This window comes from Loxodonta africana, chromosome 2 (genome assembly GCF_030014295.1).
Source record: "Loxodonta africana isolate mLoxAfr1 chromosome 2, mLoxAfr1.hap2, whole genome shotgun sequence".
Classification (NCBI taxonomy): Eukaryota; Metazoa; Chordata; class Mammalia; order Proboscidea; family Elephantidae; genus Loxodonta; species Loxodonta africana.
Genome location: NC_087343.1, coordinates 85,935,147 through 85,958,287, shown reverse-complemented (window position 1 = coordinate 85,958,287; position 23,141 = coordinate 85,935,147). Strand labels below are relative to the sequence as shown.

General features: G+C 41.1%; 1 protein-coding gene across 1 annotated transcript in view; it reads right to left on the bottom strand.

Moving 5' to 3' along the window:
• Window positions 1-19,593: 19,593 nt before the first annotated feature.
• RASGRF2 (Ras protein specific guanine nucleotide releasing factor 2) overlaps window positions 19,594-23,141 on the bottom strand; it is a 170,346-nt gene continuing 166,798 nt past the window's right edge. Inside the window, exon 19 of the mRNA XM_064279696.1 lies at window positions 19,594-19,789. Within this exon, the coding sequence (XP_064135766.1) occupies window positions 19,626-19,789 (164 nt within the window). The 3' untranslated portion in view covers window positions 19,594-19,625. The remainder of the gene's footprint in view (window positions 19,790-23,141) is intronic.

Here is a 23,141-nt window from a genome sequence, read left to right as displayed (position 1 = left end):
CAGGCCTCTTCCAAAGCTCGGGGAAGTGGTTTAAAGGTTTATATTTATAATATTTTTCTCCTTGAAATGGGCCTCTCCAAATTGTCTAAGTGTCAGGCCCCACAAATTTTGGATTAATCTATAACTGGGCCTACCGTAACTTACGATTTGGAGGAGAAGAAAAGCCTAGTTTTGTGGGTACAATAAAGGAAGAAAGTCCAGGCAATCTACTTCTGAAAAATTAGCCACTGAAAATCCCATGAAGCACAGTTCTGCTCTGACACACATGGGGTCATCAGGAGTCAGAATCGACTTAACAGTAACTGGTGCGTACAATTGCAAAGCCAAAGCATTTCTTGTTAAATTTCACATTAGGAACATCTAACGGTTTTAGTGCTTGCCTTCTGATGGACAGCTAACATTTAGAGTGGCCCTGGGCCGCAGGTCTAGGCATGCCTCAGGGTTGCCCAGCCGCAAGTGTGAGAGAATGTCTTACATCAGATCAAGAGCAAGTCAACAAGGCTTGTCTAGGAGCCCACCAGGTACCCAGCGCAGAGCTGTGGGTGTCCAAAAAAGTAATACCAAGCACAAGAGACACCTAAAAGTTGCTCGCTGATTTGAAGTGATGGATTGTTCCCCCAGGGCAAATAAACAAATGAGACAAATCTCTTTTGCCTCCAGAAAAAGAAGAAAAACAGTTGTTAAAACTTCTGCAGGGCTGTAAATACATGGGCAAGTACACGTTTTTCTTTTATGCACTGAATCGACTTCATTGCAAGTCTGAAGATTCATTCGTTGATTCATTAATTCATTCAATAAACATTTATTGATCAATTACTATGTGTACGATACTCGCTTCTGGATATTAGGGATACTGCAGTATTTAAAATAGACAAAAAACCCTGCCCTCGTGAGTCTTACATTCTATCTGAGAAACAGAATAAGCAAGATAAATAAGTAAAATATACAGTGTGTCAAATAGTGATGTGTTGAGGGAAAAAAACTGAAGCAAGGATAAAAAGTGTATGTAATTTGAAGTTAATCAGGAACTTCTATTAAAAGATCCATTCATGACGCACATCTTTATCACAGAAATACTATAAACAGAGGGAGAAGTAATAATTGGAAGTGCAAGACTGCAATCCAGGATTTTGGCAATGAGTCTGCCTAAAAAATCCATAAAAATCTCCCTGAAAGCTTCCATACTCACAAAAAGCATAAAATTTCACTCTTGAGTTTTTGGGGATAGGCTCTGGGTTCTCTGGAGAGAAGAAATGGGCTCAGAAAGGAAATAATGGGGGCATTATTGAAGGAAGCGACCTATCCAGGTTTAGAAAGGGCAGGCTCTATGTCCTAGTTGGAACCAGGGAGGAAAAACCGAGGCTTTTCCAGTGTCTGTGGAAAGCAGGCAGGCCAAGACTCCTGGGATAGGGCAAGAGATCCCAAGCAGATCCCAGGCCACCTTCCACAAATAAAATCACGTTTTGCTAACAATCTGCCAAAGTCAGGTCCAGACAAGGGCATCTCCTCTGGCCTCTTTTCAAAAAAAAAAAAAAAAATTCTGTCCACCCTCTTGCTAAATTTGGACTTCCTTTTTTTTTTTTTTAATGCAGTAAGAAATGGTCTAGCACTCAAACGCCTGGAGTGAACGTTCTAAAGCATAATCATTAATTGACAGTTATAATCCAGAGTTGCCAGATTCCTGTGGATTTTGACAGGAAGAGAGGGATAGGATTAAAGCAGGCAGGAAGCTACAGAAGAACCTGAAACGGGGAAGACCCACTCTGCAGACCTCATGGCTTGGCCAGGTGGTACTTTGTTTCATGCTAGTGGGCCAGGACAGAGAAAAGCTGGGCCTCCAGATGTGTCCATATTGCATTCCCACAAGCAGACAGGAAGCCTGGAGAGTCTGATAAAAGCACAAGGTTCTATGATGCACTGTTGTTGTTGTTGTTAGCTGCAATTGGCTCCAACTCATGGCGACTTTCATATAACAGAATGAAGCACTGCCCTGTCCTAAGCCATCCTCACACTCACTGTATGAGTGACTCCACTGTTTTGGCTATTATGTTGCTATCCATAAGGTTTTCATTGGCTAATTTTCAGAAGTGGATAGCCAGCCCTTTCTTCCTAGTCTGTCTTAGTCTGGAAGCTCTGCTGAAACCTGTCCACCATGGGGGGACCCGGTTGGTATTTGAGATACTGGTGGCATAGCTTCCAGTATCACAGAAACATACAAGCCACCATGGTATGACAAACTGATAGACAGGCTATGGTGCACTCAGGTCAGAAATTCCAGATTCAAAGAGTGGATACAAAGTCTAATTTGGGAGCTAAACTTTATCTAGTACTTCTTTATTTTGAACACCTGTCCAGCCACCTGGGTCTAACCCTTCCCTGGACAACACTGTGTTCTCTCTGCTAGCCAGTAAGTCCAGATCCTCTCCTTAAAGTCCAACCCTCCTCAGCTCCCAATGAAGCAGAGCTCTTCTGCTGAGTTCTCGCAGGCAGGTGGATCCCCTGCAGGGCCAGCTCCACTGAGTGGCTGAGCCCCAGGGTCACACTGGTCCCCACTCCAAAAGACTTGCCCTTTCTTACTGCCAGTAGCCACTGAAACTGGCCATGTATAACTTGTTACCTTAACAGCAGAGTCACAGGCATTGTCAAATCTATTCTCTTGTTTCCTTTACTTCTAAAATTGAATCATATGGCTCCAGACTACATTATAAGCAACAGCCACAGCACTGTAATAAAAGAGCGGTCTCGTTGCCCGGAATCCATGCATTTGTTCACCTAGCAACACTGGCTGTGGTCAGTTAACATGCCCACAGAGTCCTCGGAAAGCACAGCCAGGGCTGGCTGACTGAGAGGTCTTTCTTCCTGAAATATTTCGGCTGAAGGAAGAAGTATGGAGAAAGGCAGCAGAAGCTACATGTGTTCAGACAGAGAGGGAGCTGTGCTGGTTCAGTGACTTTACCCTTCTGGCCCGATATGCATGGACAACCTGCCAAAGTCAGAAATCTATTCTCTAAAGCTCATTAGGAACACCTATGTTCATTGCAGCATAATTCACAATAGCAAAAAGATGGAAACAATCTAAGCGCCCATCAATGAATGAATGGATAAACAAACTGTGGTACATACAATGGAGACTGTACTATGTAACTATAAAGAATAATGAGCCCACAAAATATAACATGGGTGACTCTGGAGGACGTTATTCTAAGTAAGTCAATCACAAAAGGGCAAAATATTGTATGATCCCACTACTATAAAAAGTCAAGAATAGATATACGTTCTTTGTATAGTTCTTTGATGGATACCAGGGAGGGAGACAGAATCGCTTTCTAGATAGTAGACATTTTTTTCTTCATGTAAAATATCATAATCTGTAGGTACACTTAATTTTTTTTTACAGTGCTTTAGGTGAAAGCTTATAGCTCAAGTTAATGTCTCATACAAAAATTTATACACATATTGTTTTGTGACATTAGTTGCAATCCCTACAATGTGACAGCACATGCCCCCGTTCCACCCGGGTTCCCTGTCTCCATTAAACCAGTTCGTGTCCCTTCCTGCCTTCTTATTCTGCCTCTGGACAGGAGTCGCCCATTTGGTCTCATGTATCTGATTTTTTTTTTTTTTTATCTGATTGAACTAAGAAAAACTCTCCTCACATCTATTATTTTTTATTTTATAGTCCTGTCTAATCTTTGTCTGAAGAGTGGGTTTTGAGAATGGTTTCAGTTCTGGGTTACCAGTGTCTGGCGGGGAGGGTGGGCACCACAGTTTCAGGGGTTGACACTTGTTATTTTTGGTGATGGGAAAGGCAGTACCAAATATGGGTGAACTTAACCAAGGTGAATGAAGACACTAAGAAGTACACAAGAAAAAGGGACAATTTTGGCAAATGTAACATATACAATTTTGCAACACCAGTAGTAACAACCAAAAAATACATGTGTGGTTAGGTAGGTAGATACGCATGCATCTATGCGTATAAAAAAAAAAATAGGCATATATGAGTACATGCACATGCGTGTATAGGCATATGTAATTACATGTTTCTGTGTGCTGCATATATATCCATATATATAACAAAGCATATGGGGGCACTGTTATGGAGACTTTCTAGACATATCCAAATAACTTGCATGATTGGTTTACCGGGTTAAAAGGCTTAGGACCAGAGATTCATGAGACAACTCAGTCAATTATAACTTAGTCTTTATAACATAGTAAATAATGTTCTACATCCTACTTTGGTGAGTATCCTCTGGGGTCCTAAAACCTTGTAAGTGGCCATCTAAGATATAACTATTGGTCTCTGTTCATCTGGAGCAAAAGAGAATGAAGGAAACCAAAGGCTCAAAGAAGAAACTAGCCCATAGGACTAGTAGCCCACGCAAACTACAGCCTCTTCTAACCTCAGACAAGAAGAACTAGATGGTTCCCAGCTCCCACTACTGACTGCTCTGACCAGGGACCCAATAGAAGGTTTCGGAGAGAATGGGAGAAAAATGTAGAACAAAATTCAAATTCCTAAAAATGGCCAGACCTACTGGACCAGTAGAGACTAGAGGAACTCCCGAGACTATCGCCTTAAGATACCATTTGAACTTGGAACTGAAGCTACTGCTGGAGGTAACCTTTCAGCCAAATAATAGATTGGCTTATAAAATAAACAATATCACCTGTGACTAATGTGCTCCCTTAAACAATCAACTATATGAGACCACATGATCAACATTCATCCAAAAGCAAAAATGAGAAGGCAAGGACGGGAAGGGAAGCTAGACCAATGGAAACAAAACAAACAGAATGGACACAATGGGAATGCTGACATACTGTGAAAATTGTAACCAATGTCACAGAACAATTCATACAAAAACAGGGAACCTAATGTGCTATGTAAACTTTCACGTAAAATACTATAAAATATTTAAAAAAATAAATAAAGCTCATTAGCAATCCCAGGGTGGTCTAAATGGTTAAGTACCCGGCTGCTAACTGAAAGACTGGAAGTTTGAGTTTACCCAGAAGCACCTTGGAAGAAAGCCCTGGAGATCTACTTCCAAAAAATCAGTCAGTAAAAATCCCATGGAGTGGATAGGAAGACTTAACATAGTAAAAATGTCTGTTCTACCAAAAGCCATCTATGCATACACTGCACTTCCGATCCAAATTCCAATGACTTTTTCTTTTTTTAATAATTTTTATTGAGCTTTAAGTCAACATTTACAAATCAAGTCAGTCTGTCACATATAAGTTTATATACACCTTACTCCATACTCCCACTTACTCTCCCCCTAATGAGTCAGCCCTTCCGGTCTCTCCTTTCGTAACAATTTTGCCAGTTTCTAACCCTCTCTACCTTCCCATCTCCCCTCCAGACAGGAGATGCCAACACAGTCTCAAGTGTCCACCTGATACAAGTAGCTCACTCTTCATCAGCATCTCTCTCCAACCCATTGTTCAGTCCCTTCCATGTCTAATGAGTTGTCTTCGGGAATGGTTCCTGTCCCGGGTAAACAGAAGGTTTGGGGACCATGACTGCCGGGATTCCTCTAGTCTCAGTCAGACCATTAAGTCTGGTCTTTTTATGAGAATTTGGGGTCTGCATCCCACTGATCTCCTGCTCCCTCAGGGGTTCTCTGTTGTGCTCCCTGTCAGGGAAGTCATCGGTTGTGGCCGGGCACCATCTAGTTCTTCTGGTCTCAGGATGATGTAACTCTCTGGTTCATGTGGCCCTTTCTGTCTCTTGGGCTCATAGTTATCATGTGAACTTGGTGTTCTTCATTCTCCTTTGATCCAGGTGGGTTGAGACCAATTGATGCATCTTAGATGGCCGCTTGTTAGCATTTAAGACCCCAGATGCCACATTTCAAAGTAGGACGCAGAATGTTTTCATAATAGTATTATTTTGCCAATTGACTTAGAAGTCCCCTGAAGCCATAGTCCCAAAACCCCCACCCTCCTTCTCTGACCTTTGAAGCATTCAGTTTATCCCGGAAACTTCTTTTCTTTTGGTCCAGTCCAGTTGAGCTGACCTTCTGTGTATTGAGTATTGTCCTTCCCTTCACCTAAAGTAGTTCTTATCTACTAACTAATCAGTAAAAAACCCTCTCCCACCCTCCCTCCCTCCCCCCCTCGTAACCACAAAAGTATGTGTTCTTCTCAGGTTTACTATTTCTCAAGATCTTATAATAGTGGTCTTATACAATATTTGTCCTTTTGCCTCTGACTAATTTCGCTCAGCATAATGCCTTCCAGGTTCCTCCATGTTATGAAATGTTTCACAGATTCGTCACTGTTCTTTATCACTGAGTAGTATTCCATTGTGTGAACATACCACAATTTATTTAACCATTCATCTGTTGATGGACACCTTGCTTGCTTCCAGCTTTTTGCTATTGTAAACAGTGCTGCAATAAACATGGGTGTGCACATATCCGTTTGTGTGAAGGCTCTTATTTCTCCAGGGTATATTCCGAGGAGTGGGATTTCTGGGTTGTATGGTAGTTCTATTTCTAACTGTTTAAGATAATGCCAGATAGATTTCCAAAGTGGTTGTACCATTTTATATCCCCACCAGCAGTGTATAAGAGTTCCAATCTCTTCGCAGCCTCTCCAACATTTATTATTTTGTGTTTTTTGGATTAATGCCAGCCTTGTTGGAGTGAGATGGAATCTCATCGTAGTTTTAATTTGCATTTCTCTAATGGCTAATGATTGAGAGCATTTTCTCATGTATCTGTTAGCTGCCTGAATATCTTCTTTAGTGAAGTGTGTGTTCATATCCTTTGCCCACTTTTTGATTGGGTTGTTTGTCTTTTTGTGGTTGAGTTTTGACAGAATCATATAGATTTTAGAGCTCAGGCGCTGGTCGGAGATGTCATAGCTGAAAATTCTTTCCCAGTCTGTAGGTGGTCTTTTTACTCTTTTGGTGAAGTCTTTAGATGAGCATAGGTGTTTGATTTTTAGGAGCTCCCAGTTATCTGGTTTCTCTTCGTCATTTTTGGTAATGTTTTGTATTCTGTTTATGCCTTGTATTAGGGCTCCTAAAGTTGTCCCTATTTTTTCTTCCATGATCTTTATCGTTTTAGTCTTTACGTTTAGGTCTTTGATCCACTTGGAGTTAGTTTTTGTGAATGGTGTGAGGTATGGGTCCTGTTTCATTTTTTTGCAAATGGATATCCAGTTATGCCAGCACCATTTGTTAAAAAGACTATCTTTTCCCCAATTAACTGACACTGGGCCTTTGTCAAATATCAGCTGCTCATATGTGGATGGATTTATATCTGGGTTCTCAGTTCTGTTCCATTGGTCTATGTGCCTGTTGTTGTACCAGCACCAGGCTATTTTGACTACTGTGGCTGTATAATAGCTTCTGAAATCAGGTACAGTGAGGCCTCCCACTTTCTTCTTCTTTTTCAGTAATGCTTTGCTTATCCGGGGCTTCTTTCCCTTCCATATGAAATTGGTGATTTGTTTCTCTATCACCTTAAAAAATGACATTGGAGTTTGGATAGGAAATGCGTTATATGTATAGATGGCTTTTGGTAGAACAGACATTTTTACTATGTTAAGTCTTCCTATCCATGAGCAAGGTATGTTTTTCCACTTAAGTATGTCCGTTTTAATTTCTTGTAGTAGAGCTTTGTAGTTTTCTTTGTATAGGTCTTTTACATCCTTGGTAAGATTTATTCCTAAGTATTTTATCTTCTTGGGGGATACCGTAAATGGTATTGATTTGGTTATTTCCTCTTCGATGTTCTTTTTGTTGATGTAGAGGAATCCAAGTGATTTTTGTATGTTTATCTTGTAACCTGAGACTCTGCCAAACTCTTCTATTAGTTTCAGTAGTTTTCTGGAGGATTCCTTAGGGTTTTCTGTGTATAAGATCCTGTCATCTACAAATGGAGATAATTTTACTTCCTCCTTGCCAATCCGGATGCCTTTCATTTCTTTGTCTTGCCTAATTGCTCTGGCTAGAACTTCTAGCACAATGTTGAAGAAGAGTGGTGATAAAGGGCATCCTTGTCTGGTTCCCGTTCTCAAGGGAAATGCTTTCATGTTCTCTCCATTTAGAGTGATGTTGGCTGTTGGCTTTGCATAGATGCCCTTTATTATGTTGAGGAATTTTCCTTCAATTCCTATTTTGGTGACAGTTTTTATCATGAATGGGTGTTGGACTTTGTCAAATGCCTTTTCTGCATCAATTGATAAGATCATGTGGTTTTTGTCTTTTGTTTTATTAATAGGGTGGATTACATTAATGGTTTTTCTAATATTAAACCAGCCTTGCATACCTGGTATAAATCCCACTTCTTCATGGTGAATTATTTTTTTGCTATGTTGTTGAATTCTATTGGCTAGAATTTTGTTGAGGATTTTTGCATCTAAGTTCACGAGGGTGTCTTTACCTGGTTTTGGTATCAGGGAGATGGTGGCTTCATAGAATGAGTTGGGTAGTATTCCGTCATTTTCTATGCTTTGAAGTACCTTTAGTAGCAGCGGTGTTAACTCTTCTCTGAAAGTTTGGTAGAACTCTGCAGTGAAGCCGTCCCAGCCAGGGCTTTTTTTTTGTTGGGAGTTTTTTGATTACCGTTTCAATCTCTTTTTTTGTTATGGGTCTATTTAGTTGTTTTACTTCTGAATGTGTTAGTTTAGGTAGGTAGTGTTTTTCCAGGAATTCATCCATTTCTTCTAGGTTTGCAAATTTGTTAGAGTACAATTTTTCGTAATAATCTGATATGATTCTTTTAATTTCAGTTGGGTCTGTTGTGATGTGGCCCTTCTCGTTTCTTATTCGGGTTATTTGTTTACTTTCCTGTATTACTTTAGTCAGTCTAGCCAATGGTTTATCAATTTTGTTAATTTTTTCAAAGAACCAGCTTTTGGCTTTGTTAATTCTTTCAATTGTTTTTCTGTTCTCTAATTCATTTAGTTCAGCACTAATTTTTATTATTTGTTTTCTTCTGGTGCCTGATGGATTCTTTTGTTGCTCACTTTCTATTTGTTCAAGTTGTAGGGACACTTCTCTGATTTTGGCTCTTTCTTCTTTTTGTATGTGTGCATTTATCGATATAAATTGGCCTCTGAGCACTGCTTTTGCTGTGTCCCAGAGGTTTTGATAGGAAGTATTTTCATTCTCATTGCATTCTATGAATTTCCTTATTCCCTCCTTGATGTCTTCTATAACCCAGTCTTTTTTCAGGAGGGTATTGTTCATTTTCCAAGTATTTGATTTCTTTTCCCTCGTTTTTCTGTTATTGATTTCTAGTTTTATTGCCTTGTGGTCTGAGAAGATGCTTTGTAATATTTTGATGTTTTGGATTCTGCAAAGGTTTGTTTTATGACCTAATATGTGGTCTATTCTAGAGAATGTTCCATGTGTGCTAGAAAAAAAAGTATACTTTGCAGCAGTTGGATGGAGAGTTCTGTATAAGTCAATGAGGTCAAGTTGGTTGATTGTTGTAATTAGGTCTTCCGTGTCTCTATTGAGCTTCCTACTGGATGTCCTGTCCTTCTCCGAAAGTGGTGTGTTGAAGTCTCCTACTATAATTGTGGGGGTGTCTATCTCACTTTTCAATTCTGTTAAAATTTGATTTATGTATCTTGCAGCCCTGTCATTGGGTGCATAAATATTTAATATGGTTATGTCTTCCTGATCAATTGTCCCTTTTATCATTATGTAGTGTCCTTCTTTATCCTTTGTGGTGGATTTAAGTCTAAAGTCTATTTTGTCAGAAATTAATATTGCTACTCCTTTTTTGCTTATTGTTTGCTTGATATACTTTTTTCCATCCTTTGAGTTTTAGTTTGTTTGTGTCTCTAAGTCTAAGGTGTGTCTCTTGTAGGCAGCATATAGATGGATCGTGTTTCTTTATCCAGTCCGAGACTCTCTGTCTCTTTATTGGTGCATTTAGTCCATTTACATTCAGCGTAATTATAGATAAATAAGTGTTTAGTGTTGTCATTTTGATGCCTTTTTATGTGTGTTGTTGACAATTTCATTTTTCCACTTACTTTTTTGTGCTGAGACATTTTTCTTTGTAAATTGTGAGATCCTCATTTTCATAGTATTTGACTTTATGTTTGTTGAGTCGTTACGTTTTTCTTGGCTTTTATTTTGAGTTATGGAGTTGTTATACCTCTTTGTGGTTACCTTAATATTTACCCCTATTTTTCTAAGTAAAAACCTAATTTGTATTGTCCTATATCGCCTTGTATCACTCTACATATGGCAGTTCTATGCCACCTGTATTTAGTCCCTCTTTTTGATTATTGTGATCTTTTACATTTTGACTTCAGTGATTCCCTGTTATGAGCATTTTTTTTTAATTAATCTTAATTTGTTTTTGTGATTTCCCTATTTGAGTTGATATCAGGATGTTCTGTTTTGTGACCTCGTGTTGTGCTAGTATCTGATATTATTGGTTTTCTGACCAAACAATATCCTTTAGTATTTCTTGTAGCTTTGGTTTGGTTTTTGCAAATTCTCTAAACTTGTGTTTATCTGTAAACATCTTAATTTCGCCTTCATATTTCAGAGAGAGTTTTGCTGGATATATGATCCTTGGCTGGCAGTTTTTCTCCTTCAGCGCTCTGTATATGTCATCCCATTGCCTTCTCGCCTGCATGGTTTCTGTTGAGTAGTCTGAACTTATTCTTATTGATTCTCCCTTGAAGGAGACCTTTCTTTTCTCCCTGGCTGCTTTTAAAATTTTCTCTTTATCTTTGGTTTTGGCAAGTTTGATGAGAATATGTCTTGGTGTTTTTCTTTTTGGATCAATCTTAAATGGGGTTCGATGAGCATCTTGGATGGATATCCTTTCGTCTTTCATGATGTCAGGGAAGTTTTCTGTCAGCAGATCTTCAACTATTTTTTCTGTGTTTTCTGTCCTCCCTCCCTGTTCTGGGACTCCAGTCACACGCAAGTTATCCTTCTTGATAGAGTCCCACATGATTCTTACAGTTTCTTCATTTTTTTTAATTCTTTTATCTGATTTTTTTTCAGCTATGTTGGTGTTAATTCCCTGGTCCTCCAGATTTCCCAGTCTGCATTCTAATTGCTCGAGTCTGCGCCTCTGACCTCCTATTGCGTTGTCTAATTCCGTAATTTTATTGTTAATCTTTTGGATTTCTGCATGCTGTCTCTCTATGGATTCTTGCAACTTATTAATTTTTCCAATATGTTCTTGAATAATCTTTTTGAGTTCTTCAACTGTTTTATCAGTGTGTTCCTTGGCTTTTTCTGCGGTTTGCCTTATTTCATTTCTGAGGTCATCCCTGATGTCTTGAAGCGTTCTGTAAATTAGTTTTTTATATTCTGTATCGGATAATTCCAGGATTGTATCTTCATTTGGGAAAGATTTTGATTCCTTTGTTTAGGGGGGTGTAGAAGCTGTCATGGTCTGCTTCTTTATGTGCTTTGATATCGACTGCTGTCTCCGAGCCATCACTAAGATATAAAAAAAATATAGTAGTGGTTTATTCTATAATTGCTCACTGAGTCTTATCTTGTTTTGTTTTCTTTCAGTATACGTGGATGGGCTACTAGATTGTGCTGTCTTGTTTGTTGTAGCCCTTGACTTACTTATGACCTATTACTAGCTGGTTTGGGTTGTTGCCCGATATATATGCCTGAGTCTATTCACTATTCTTGAGTAGAATCTGATTTTGGGTCAACAAGTGTGTGCTGCACCCTAAGACCTATTCACCTCGAGAAGTAGTGGTGATAGTTGTGTGCACCAGATTCTATTAGCAGCTGGGGTTCACACTCCAGGGGCGGCAGGATGCTGACAGGCTTCCCCCAAGTGTCAGTGAGGTAGGTGTGTCTCTATTCCTATAGCACCTTGGTGGGAGGGCACTGCAGCTGTACCTTAGGCCTCCAATGTAAGTACCTCTACTGATTGGTAGGTGTCACCCTCCTTAGACCCCTAAGGCAAGAGGCTAGGTGGTCTGCGAGGAACTTCAGCCCTCAGTTCCCTGTTGTGGGTCAGTTAGGACTCTGTTGAATAAGCAGAGATATCAGACCTGGGAAACTTGTTTTTCCAGTAAATCTGCTAAAAAAAAAAATGCAGTCAGATCCCTGTCAGAACTGCCCTTGGATTATAACCGCCACCTTGTTCCCTGTAAGGACAAAAGCCCGAGATTTGGATCATATATGCTTGGCTAGAGCTGATTCTGTGTTTTTAGTCCAATTAGGGAAGGATTTTTGGTCTCTGGGTTTTTTGTGGTTGCTTCTCTTAGGAAAAGACCAAAAAAAAAAAAAAAGGAAAAGCAAAGCCGCCGTGGAGCCGGAGCCGTTCTCCCTCTGGCTCAGGAAATACCAATGTTAATGAAGCCGCCTGGGAAGGGGAGAGGTGGGATTCAGAAAAACAGGAAGTAGCACCCCAGAACATAGCCAAAGTTGCTTATCTTGCTTGGGATGACTATTTTATCTGTTGTCTATGTGTGCTCGCTGTCTGGAGATTGCCCCCGAGGGTCTGGCCCGCTAAAGCCGTGGTCAGATCCTCTGCTGCCAGTCCAAAGCCCAGCGTCAACGTTCCCCTGCTGGGATGCTGCACTCCCGGCTCCAAAACCAGTCACTGTCTCCCGGGGACTTCTCGTCCCGTCAGCCGCTTCACCGCGCTGCCCCCGCAGACCGGCTGGGCCCCCTCCCGGGGTTAGTTTAGGGGAGTAGGGCTGCGCCCCGTGTTTGTGCCGTGAGTAGATGCCGTGCTCAGCTCCGCTGCGCCCAGTCCAAAGCCCGGCGCCAAGGTTCCCCGGCTGGGACACTGCATTCCCGGCTCCAAAACCAGTCACTGCCTCCCAGGGACTTCTCCCACCAGCCGCGTTGCCACGCCGCCCGCGCGGACCGGCTGGGCCCCCTTCCGGGGTCAGTTCAGGGGGGTAGGGCTGCACCCCTTGTTTGCGCCATCACAAGATTTTGTGTTGAGCTCTCCTGGGCCCAGTCCTAAGCACGGCGCCAAGGTTACCTGACTGGGACTCTGGCTCCAGGCTCCGAAAACAGTCGCTGCTTCCCTGTATTTGTTCATTCTCCGTCTCTGTCATTCAGGTCAACTTTTTAAATCTGTGTTTGTTGTTCAGGGTTCGTAGATCGTTATGTATGTGATCGATTCACTTGTTTTTCTGAGTCTTTGTTGCAAGAGGGATCCGAGGTAGCGTCTACCGAGTCAGCCATCTTGGCCCCGCCCCAATGACATTTTTTAATGTGATGGAGAAACAAATCACCAACTTCATATGGAAGGGAAAGAAGCCCCGGATAAGCAAAGCATTACTGAAAAAGAAGAAGAAAGTGGGAGGCCTCACTGTACCTGATTTCAGAAGCTATTATACAGCCACAGTAGTCAAAATAGCCTGGTACTGGTACAACAACAGGCACATAGACCAATGGAACAGAACTGAGAACCCAGATATAAATCCATCCACATATGAGCAGCTGATATTTGACAAAGGCCCAGTGTCAGTTAATTGGGGAAAAGATAGTCTTTTTAACAAATGGTGCTGGCATAACTGGATATCCATTTGCAAAAAAATGAAACAGGACCCATACCTCACACCATTCACAAAAACTAACTCCAAGTGGATCAAAGACCTAAACGTAAAGACTAAAACGATAAAGATCATGGAAGAAAAAATAGGGACAACTTTAGGAGCCCTAATACAAGGCATAAACAGAATACAAAACATTACCAAAAATGACGAAGAGAAACCAGATAACTGGGAGCTCCTAAAAATCAAACACCTATGCTCATCTAAAGACTTCACCAAAAGAGTAAAAAGACCACCTACAGACTGGGAAAGAATTTTCAGCTATGACATCTCCGACCAGCGCCTGAGCTCTAAAATCTATATGATTCTGTCAAAACTCAACCACAAAAAGACAAACAACCCAATCAAAAAGTGGGCAAAGGATATGAACACGCACTTCACTAAAGAAGATATTCAGGCAGTTAACAGATACATGAGAAAATGCTCTCAATCATTAGCCATTAGAGAAATGCAAATTAAAACTACGATGAGATTCCATCTCACTCCAACAAGGCTGGCATTAATCCAAAAAACACAAAATAATAAATGTTGGAGAGGCTGCGAAGAGATTGGAACTCTTATACACTGCTGGTGGGAATGTAAAATGGTACAACCACTTTGGAAATCTATCTGGCGTTTTCTGAAAAAGTTAGAAATAGAACTACCATACAACCCAGAAATCCCACTCCTCAGAATATACCCTAGAGAAATAAGAGCCTTTACACCAACAGATATATGCACACCCATGTTTATTGGCAGCTCTGTTTACAATAGCAAAAAGCTGGAAGCAACCAAGGTGTCCATCAACAGATGAATGGTTAAATAAATTGTGGTATATTCACACAATGGAATACTACTCAGCGATAAAGAACAGTGACGAATCTGTAAAACATTTCATAACATGGAACCTGGAAGGCATTATGCTGAGTGAAATTAGTCAGAGGCAAAAGGACAAATATTGTATAAGACCACTATTATAAGATCTTGAGAAATAGTATAAACTGAGAAGAACACATACTTTTGTGGTTACGAGGGGGGAAGAGAGGGAGGGTGGGAGAGGGTTATTTACTGATTTGTTAGTAGATAAGAACTACTTTAGGTGAAGGGAAGAACAATACTCAATACACAGAAGGTCAGCTCAACTGGACTGGACCAAAAGAAAAGAAGTTTCCGGGATAAACTGAATGCTTCAAAGGTCAGCGGAGCAAGGGCGGGGGTTTTGGGACTATGGCTTAAGGGGACTTCTAAGTCAATTGGCAAAATAATTCTATTATGAAAACATTCTGCATCCCACTTTGAAATGTGGCGGCTGGGGTCGTAAACGTTAACAAGCGGCCATCTAAGATGTATCAATTGGTCTCAACCCACCTGGATCAAAGGAGAATGAAGAACACCAAGTTCACATGATAACTATGAGCCCAAAAGACAGAAAGGGCCACATGAACCAGAGACTTACATCATTCTGAGACCAGAAGAACTAGATGGTGCCCGGCCACAACCGATAACTCCCCTGACAGGGAGCACAACAGAGAACCCCTGAGGGAGCAGGAGATCAGTGGGATGCAGACCCCAAATTCTCATAAAAAGACCAGACTTAATGGTCTGACTGAGACTAGAGGAATCCCGGCAGTCATGGTCCCCAAACCTTCTGTTGGCCCAGGACAGGAACCATTTCCGAAGACAACTCATCAGACATGGAAGGGATTGGACAATGGGTTGGAGAGAGATGCTGACGAAGAGTGAGTTACTTGTACCAGGTGGACACTTGAGACTGTGTTGGCATCTCCTCTCTGGAGGGGAGATAGGAGGGTAGAGAGGGTTAGAAACTGGCAAAATTGTCACGAAAGGAGAGACTGGAAGGAGGGAGCAGGCTGGCTCATTAGGGGGAGAGTAAGTGGGAGTATGGAGTAAGGTGTATATAAGCTTATATGTGACAGACTGACTTGATTTGTAAACTTTCACTTAAAGCACAATAAAAATTATTAAAAAAAAATCCCATGGAGCACAGTTCTACTCTGACACTATGGGGTCGCCTTGAGTTGGAATATTCAATGGCAACTGGAAAAGCTCATTAGAATGTTTAATTGTCATTGCAAGTGAAAAGGAAGATTTTCCTACCCAGCCTCCAGCAAAAGGAGACATGGGATCATCCCGAGTTAAACTAAAAACAATTTTCCCACACAGATCATACTTGAATTATGACACCTGTGAGGAAGCACTTGTATTTCACTTTTTCCAAAGACCATTTGTGAGTGAGAATGGAACACAGGAGAAGGTCTTAGGGAATCACAATCTACAACCAACCCTTCTGAAACACAGCAAAGATTCTTCATTATCTCACTATACACACACACAAAATATCCACTAATAGAGAATGCAGTCAATAACACAAGTCAACTGGATTGACAAGGCATCAATATTACTACCATTACAGGCCATTTGATGTTAGGCTGATGGGAATTTTTGGGAAGGTTTTAGGAATATTTTGGGAGGGGGAGGACACCCAATTTGCCTGATCACATCGAATGCACTATTTATGGCAAAATGTTGAAGAAGTGGAAGGTGGTCAATCTGCAATGATTTCCATTCAAGTGGAATATGTGTAATTACTATAGTAGTTCCTGCTCACTATAAAATGTCTCCCTTTTTTTTTGTTCTTACTTCAACTTAGAAAGAATTCACACAGGTAGTACCTACTGGCTACTATTGTCAATACAGGTTCATAGGCTTTGGAAATTGATGCCTTTGTGGGGTGAACAATGACTAAGCAACAAAATACACATCACACGCGACTCTACAAGTCATGATGATCGGAGCCCATAGGGTTAGTACAGGTGAACACCCTCACAGCAACAAGGCTATGTAAGCTACTTACTGATTTATATTAACCTAATGTCCTCCTTGCATGTGAGAGAAGAGGACAAATGTTCATTAATATAATTTCCATTTACCAGAACACCGTGCTTTTATTTTAAATACTTCCCTTTTCACTGAAAACTAACTGGCAGCAACTCAGAAAGCATTGTGGAGCCACTGGAAATTACGAGTCAGCTAAAGCAATAGTTCTCCCTTCTCTCCTCCCCCTACAAGCCCTTCCTCCCACCTAGCATATGCTCTTAGCAAGGTACTCAGTCAAAATGGAAACACGCATCCCCAGTAATTTGGCTAAAAAGATTAAAGAACTCCATAAAGCAAAAAAAAAAACAAAATAACACATCCTTCTCTGATACAGAATTTTCAAAAATGCAACCCACAGATCATTGTGTGAGAGTCACCTTATTTAAAAAAGTCTCACCCCATCCAGACACACTGACTTGGAATGGGAATTGGGAATCTGCGTTCTTAATAAGCTGCCCAGTGCACCAGCAAAACCCTGGCAGTCAAGGAGCTCCACTTCAACACAAATTATCCTGCATCTGCACGTAGCTGCTTCTCCCACTCACCTGGTGGACTCCCGTGTCCTGCTGCAGCTGTGGCGATCGCAAAAGCAGAGGCAGGTGAGACAGAACAGTGAGCATTGTCAGCAGTCTGTCCTGGTTTTTTAAAAAAGAAAATAGAATGGTGAGGTCAGTGGATAATATTCTGTGATTAAAATTCTCATTTTCATTTCTGCATTGGAAGAAGGCTTGAGCTATATGTCCTGTATGGTCCCTGTTAACAGGCAAATAACAAGATTCTTCATCGGCAACTCTACTCTGTCCCCAAGAACAGGGAAAACACGAATGTTCATAGCAGCATTATTCACAATAGCCAAAAAGTGAAAAGAGCTGATAAATGGGTAAACCAGAGTGGTATACCCATACAATGGAATATTACTCAGTCATAAAAGAGAATGAAGTACTGATACATGCTACAACATAAATGGACCTTTAAAACATTATGCTAAGTGAAAGAAGCCAGACACAAAAGGCCACATATGGCATGATTCCATTTATATGAAATGTCTAGAACAGACAAATCCACAGAGACAGAAAGTGGATTAGTGGTTGCCAGGGCTGGGGTGGGGGGTGGGGAGGGAAGGAGTAGAAGTAGGGGAGATGAAAATGGGGAGCTTCTGTTAATGGGTACAGGGTTTCTTTTGAGGGTAATGAAAATATTCTAGAATTAGACCGTGGTGATGGTCACACTACTTTGTGGATATATTAAAAAAAAACTTAAAAGGGTAAGTTTTATGGTACGTGAATTATAGCTCAATAAAGAATTTTTTTTTGTTTTACTTCTGTATAAGTTGCTGATAGAATTTTCCTCTCAGAGCACTTTCAAAGATGGGAAAGGGTTAAGAGTGGCCCTTCTAAAATCCAAAGGCTACACTGAGCAACCTTTCACCATCCCTTTTACTCCTCAGGCTGTGTTTTACACACAGCATTTGAGACGCTGATGCCAACCTCACTGTTTATTCTCACTTAGGCCTTTAACGCAAACAGTCCACCGTGATTCTGGCCTGAACGGTTTGTATTAGCTTGCCCCTAAGTCATGCGTCATGCTTAAGATAAATAAAGGAGACAGCAAAGAGCTGCTTAAGGTGCCCATGTGTGAAAGCATGCCACAGCTCTACACTGTCCTTATGCAGTAGTCCTAAAATACTCCTGGAACAAAATGGCAAGTAGACAGATGAACAGGCAAAATTTCAGTTAGACAGTCAGATAATGTATGATGCTGTCCCAGTTTGGACTCTGCATATAACCACTGATTTCAACCTCCTTCCTGTGTTCCTTTGTCTCTGTGATTTAGTCATACCAAGGAAGAAACAAAGGATTTAGCTAATCCACCACAGGATTTCCAAATAATCCTTATATAAATTAAAAAACTTACATAGGAATATAAACACATGAAAAGTGTTCAGAGACTATAAAGCAGAGCCTGAGTTATAGTAACCGAGTGAACAGAAGTTCACTCTTGCTTAAGCAGCATTTTGCTTCCATGGATTCTGGCCCTCAAATTTTCCAGGCTACGATGAACTCAAAGAGGTATGCCCTACATGACAGTAGTCAAGGAAGGTGCCAGGGCCTGGAGAGAGATTTGGCTAATTCAATCGTCATGCTATGACAAGCTAGACACCTCCATTTATCAGAACAAACCAAATGGCAGGTTGGCCCCTAACACAGGAATCTGAAATCAATCTAATTCCTAAACAGTTAATATCCATCAAGGCAAATTCTCTGTCCACAGCCTGACCCAAGCTAGCTGCTCTCAAGCTGATGGAAATGGCTGCAGCTACCATCAAGTGGCTGAGGCCACACATGAATGACCATTGGGAGCCATGCACTCTACTTCATATATTTTGCTGACCTGACTTACTTGAACGTGTGAGTATAACAGTCAAAAAATACCTTTGCATTTTACTTGGGTTACTTGGGGTGAATTTGATTTCATAATTGTATGATTTTCCCTTCTGACTTGAAATCATTGGCTTATGGAGACAAAAAGAAACACTTCAAAGACAATTGTTATTTTATTTTGCTCTGATGGTTTTCCATCCAATTGGAGAAAGTGTGATATGTTCTAAAACAAATTATGGGTAGTCCTTTACAATTTTCATAACAAAGGAGAGGAAAAAGTATACCAGTTTCTGCCATCAGCAATTATGATGACTGGGGTCCCATACTCCCAAAAAAACCAAACTCACAAGTCACGATATAGGACAGAGTAGAACCGCCCCATAGGGTTTCCAAGGAGTAGCTGGTGGATTCGAACTGCTGACCTTTTGGTTAGCAGCTATAGCTCTTAACCACTGTGCCAGTAGGGCTCCATTATTAATAAGATCCCCTGAAATTGGGGTATCCCAGACAAGCATACTTAATACAGAATACACTGGGATATATAGTAAGGTATTAGAGTCTGGGAACATTTTGGTAAAAACAGCATTGAGATTCTTCATCTAGCAATCATCTAAGGACAAGCCTCTTGAGTCATGTTACTCCACCTGAACTGCAATGCAGCAAAGGGCCCAAATAAATATCGGTGATTCTGACGATACAGTCTCTAATCACTTAGTTTTTCCATCACTCTGTCCGACAGTAATATTATTTGCTTATGATTAATTTTCACAACTGAGACTAAATATAGGGAGGCAAAGGAAATACCAAGGAATTAGAAGTCATTTCTCATTTTGATTTTTCTAAGTCCCTTTCTGAGTTCTCACCTCCAGGCTGGCGATAGCGGAGGTGCCTAGGAGTTGAGGGGGATCTGCAGGGTGACAGTTCTGCAGCATCTGCAGCTGGGGAGCTTTCCATTCCTGCTCGGTCCACTGGTGCCGACTCCAGGACTGCTGCTTTAAAACATCATGAGTTTTAATTCAAGAGCTTCTTGTCGGTATCATGCATAGAAACAGAAAAGTTTATTGTGGATAACAAGCATTTCATATTAATCTACATTTTTAAAGGGCATTAATATGAAATCAATTCATTCCTCTTGGCAGAATGCTAATAACACTAAATCTAAATATGGATTTTCTAACCCTGCTTGCCAACCCTGCTGATCCGGTTGACCCTGGCTCTCCCTGCCCAGTTCTCTGTCCAATACAGCAGGAGATGTTGAAGAGAATGTGGAGTATGCAGTGGGCTTCTGCCCTCCAGAATGGGGTAGGGAAAGGGGAACTTCCCCAGATTGTAAATCAGGCTGGGATCAAAATTGAGACTTCACTAGTTCTTTGCTTGGGTTGCTCCCTTAAGCCAATCAAAGTCTGGATCTCTACTAATGTGGTCCCCAAAGAAGCTCTAAGACCCCTAGATCTAGAGATCTAGAGCCACACTGTTCAAAATGGTAGCGCTAGCCAAATGTGGCTATGAAAAATTTAAACTTAAAGTGTTGCTGTTAGGTGCCACTGAGTTGGTTCCAATTCATAGCAACCCTGTCTACGATAGAATACACTGCCCTATACTGTGCCTCCTCAAAATTGTTGCTATGTTGGAGCCCATTGTTGCAGTCACTGTGTCAATCCATCTCATTGAGGGTCTTCCTCTTTTCTGCTGACCTTCTACTTTACCAAGCATGATATCTTTCTTCAGGGACTAAAGTTAAATTAATATTTCAGTTCCTCACTTGAACTAGCCACATTTCAAGCGCTTGGTAGCCACATGTGCTTAGTGACTACAGTATTGGACAGCACAGATTGTAAAGCATTTCCATCCTCCCAGAAAGTTCAGTTGGATAACCCTGATCTAGAGCTAAATATCAGCAGGAAGCAAGTGGAAATTTTGACAATGAACTGTTGAGAAGGTTTAAGATAATTTTGGCCTCTTCACTGCAACTAACTTCCCAAGAATAAAAGACACCTCATTCCAAGGTCATATTTAGGCTATTACTGATGACATTTCCATATTCCTCCCACAGTCTTGGGTGGCATAAATGGTTAGCAAGGGACTACTAACCGAAAGGTTGGCAGTTTGAACCCACCCATACATAGGTACCTCGAAAAAAAAGGCCTGGCAATCTGCTTCCAAAAGGTCATAGCCTTGAATACCCTGTGGAGCAGTTCCATTCTGCAAACATGGGACTGCCATGAGGTAGAATCAACTCAACAACTAAGAACAGCCCACTGGCTTAATCATCAGGTAAAACTGCAACTTTGTCTTCGTCATTTCAAGGAGAGGCACTAAAAGAATTTCAGAAATTTCCAAAAATTCTTCCATTAACTCCCACTGGTAAAAGTTTGGTGTCGCTTTGGCTAATTTTACATTACCCTTTCAGCAGAACTACTCACAACTGACTCCCTTTGCCAACCTATTTGAAATTTCAATCAACAAACTTAACAAAATCCCTAATGACTTCATATAAAGCCATTTTTACATTCACATGTGATTTACTCTTAGAAATGTGGCCACAGTTCCGCTATTTTGAAACACAAAGGGGCCACGGAAGGAAAATGGTTAGAATCTTTCCTTGAATGACATAATTACAGTAAAATTGGCAGTGAGGCAAGATGCAGACAAAATACTAGTGCTTAGCTGTTAGTTTTATTATTTTCTAAATAACTTCCTCAAAATTCAGTAATGGAAGGCATCTGCTCTGCAAAGAGCAAGCAGAATATCAAATACATTTCTTTGGTTTGATTCAACCATTCATTCATCTGAGGCAAATGAATTCATTAGTCAGCAATTACATTGAACCGAAAACCTTTCCAGTGAGAGAGCTGGACAAGACCAGAATATCCACCGAAAGAACAGGCAAGTAAGACTAACACTGTCAGCTAATAGGTACCCACATAAAGGAGAAAAACCACGCCTGGCTCTGAGGAGACACAGCATTTCCTCCTGGCATGTTCACTTTTGATCAAGTTCCATGCAAACAGCTTTGCTTGCAGGAGTGGGCAGATGTGAGCTCCAAACAAATGCTAAAATCAGGAGCACTTTCAGCCCACAGGCAGACAATTTTCAAACTAAGAACACAGACACAGATACCAGTAATATCGGCAAAGCTGAGCTAAGTTGTACAACCATGGCCTAAGTGAACATTGATTGCTGTTGGTTTTATTTTCATTGAAAACCCTGTTAGATGGAATCTGGATGCATCTGAGTCAGGCTAATACTTGCACTTTTTAAAAGCACCCAGGGTAGCAGCAGGTGGGGACTTCCTGGTAGGAAGAGAGAAGGGCACTGTAGTGAATGCTGGTGAGCCTGGTACAAATTTGGGGACCAGGTTGGAGGGAAATGAAATTCCATTGTCTTTCTTCCATGCAGGCGACACAAATCCTCTTCCTGGCCAATGCTCCCCACGTACAGCCGCCACCCATCTGTCAGTGGAGGCTTGTGTATTGCTGTGATGAACAGGTTTCAGCAGAGCGTCCAGACTAAGACAGCCTGGGAGAAAGGCCTGGCCATCTACTTCTGGAAATCGGCCAGTGAATATGGTCTGATCTGCACCTGATGATGGGGATGCCTCAGGACCGGCAGCATTTTGTTCTGTTGCACATGTGGTCACCATGAGTTAGGGGCTGACTCGACAGTAGCTAACAACAATAAAATCTTTCCCTAAGAAGTTCATAATCTCACTCCTTTTGAGAAATATTTCCTATTTCTCTACATTCCCTTCACTTCATTTTAAGTTCTCTGGCCAGAAAAATATTGCAAGACTGGCATTATAATTGCAATGACAATAAAGATGGACAAAGGTCACTGGCATTTTTCAAATAACATGCTCTGACACTGCCTAGCTAGACAGTGTGAGAGAGATCTTTGGCTGGTGCTATGCGGTAAGATTGTGTGCAGTTTTATCCTGAAGTGAAAAGCAGAAAATGTATAAACTCTTGGCACTGGAATCTAACTCTAAGTCATATGTTTTAGAGGAAACTCAGTGAGAAACAGATAGATTAAACCCTCAAGTTTAGCTAATTCTCTAGTGTAAGAGAGAACCTAAGATTTCTGCCATACTTTTATTCAAAGTTCTCTCCATCTGCTGTTCCCAGGCCATAAACGATCAATGCTATTATACGACAAGGTTCTCCAGCTGCCTCTGTGTCCACCATGATTCCACCTTTGCCCAACATCTCCAATGACAGGTCTTTGTCAGTGTCCTTCCCTGGACACTTGATCCAGACTTCATTCCCTTGGTCTCCCTCAGTCTTTCCTTATTCCAGCTAGTTTCTTCAGGAAAAACTTACTGGTTCCCACCACAGCGACCAC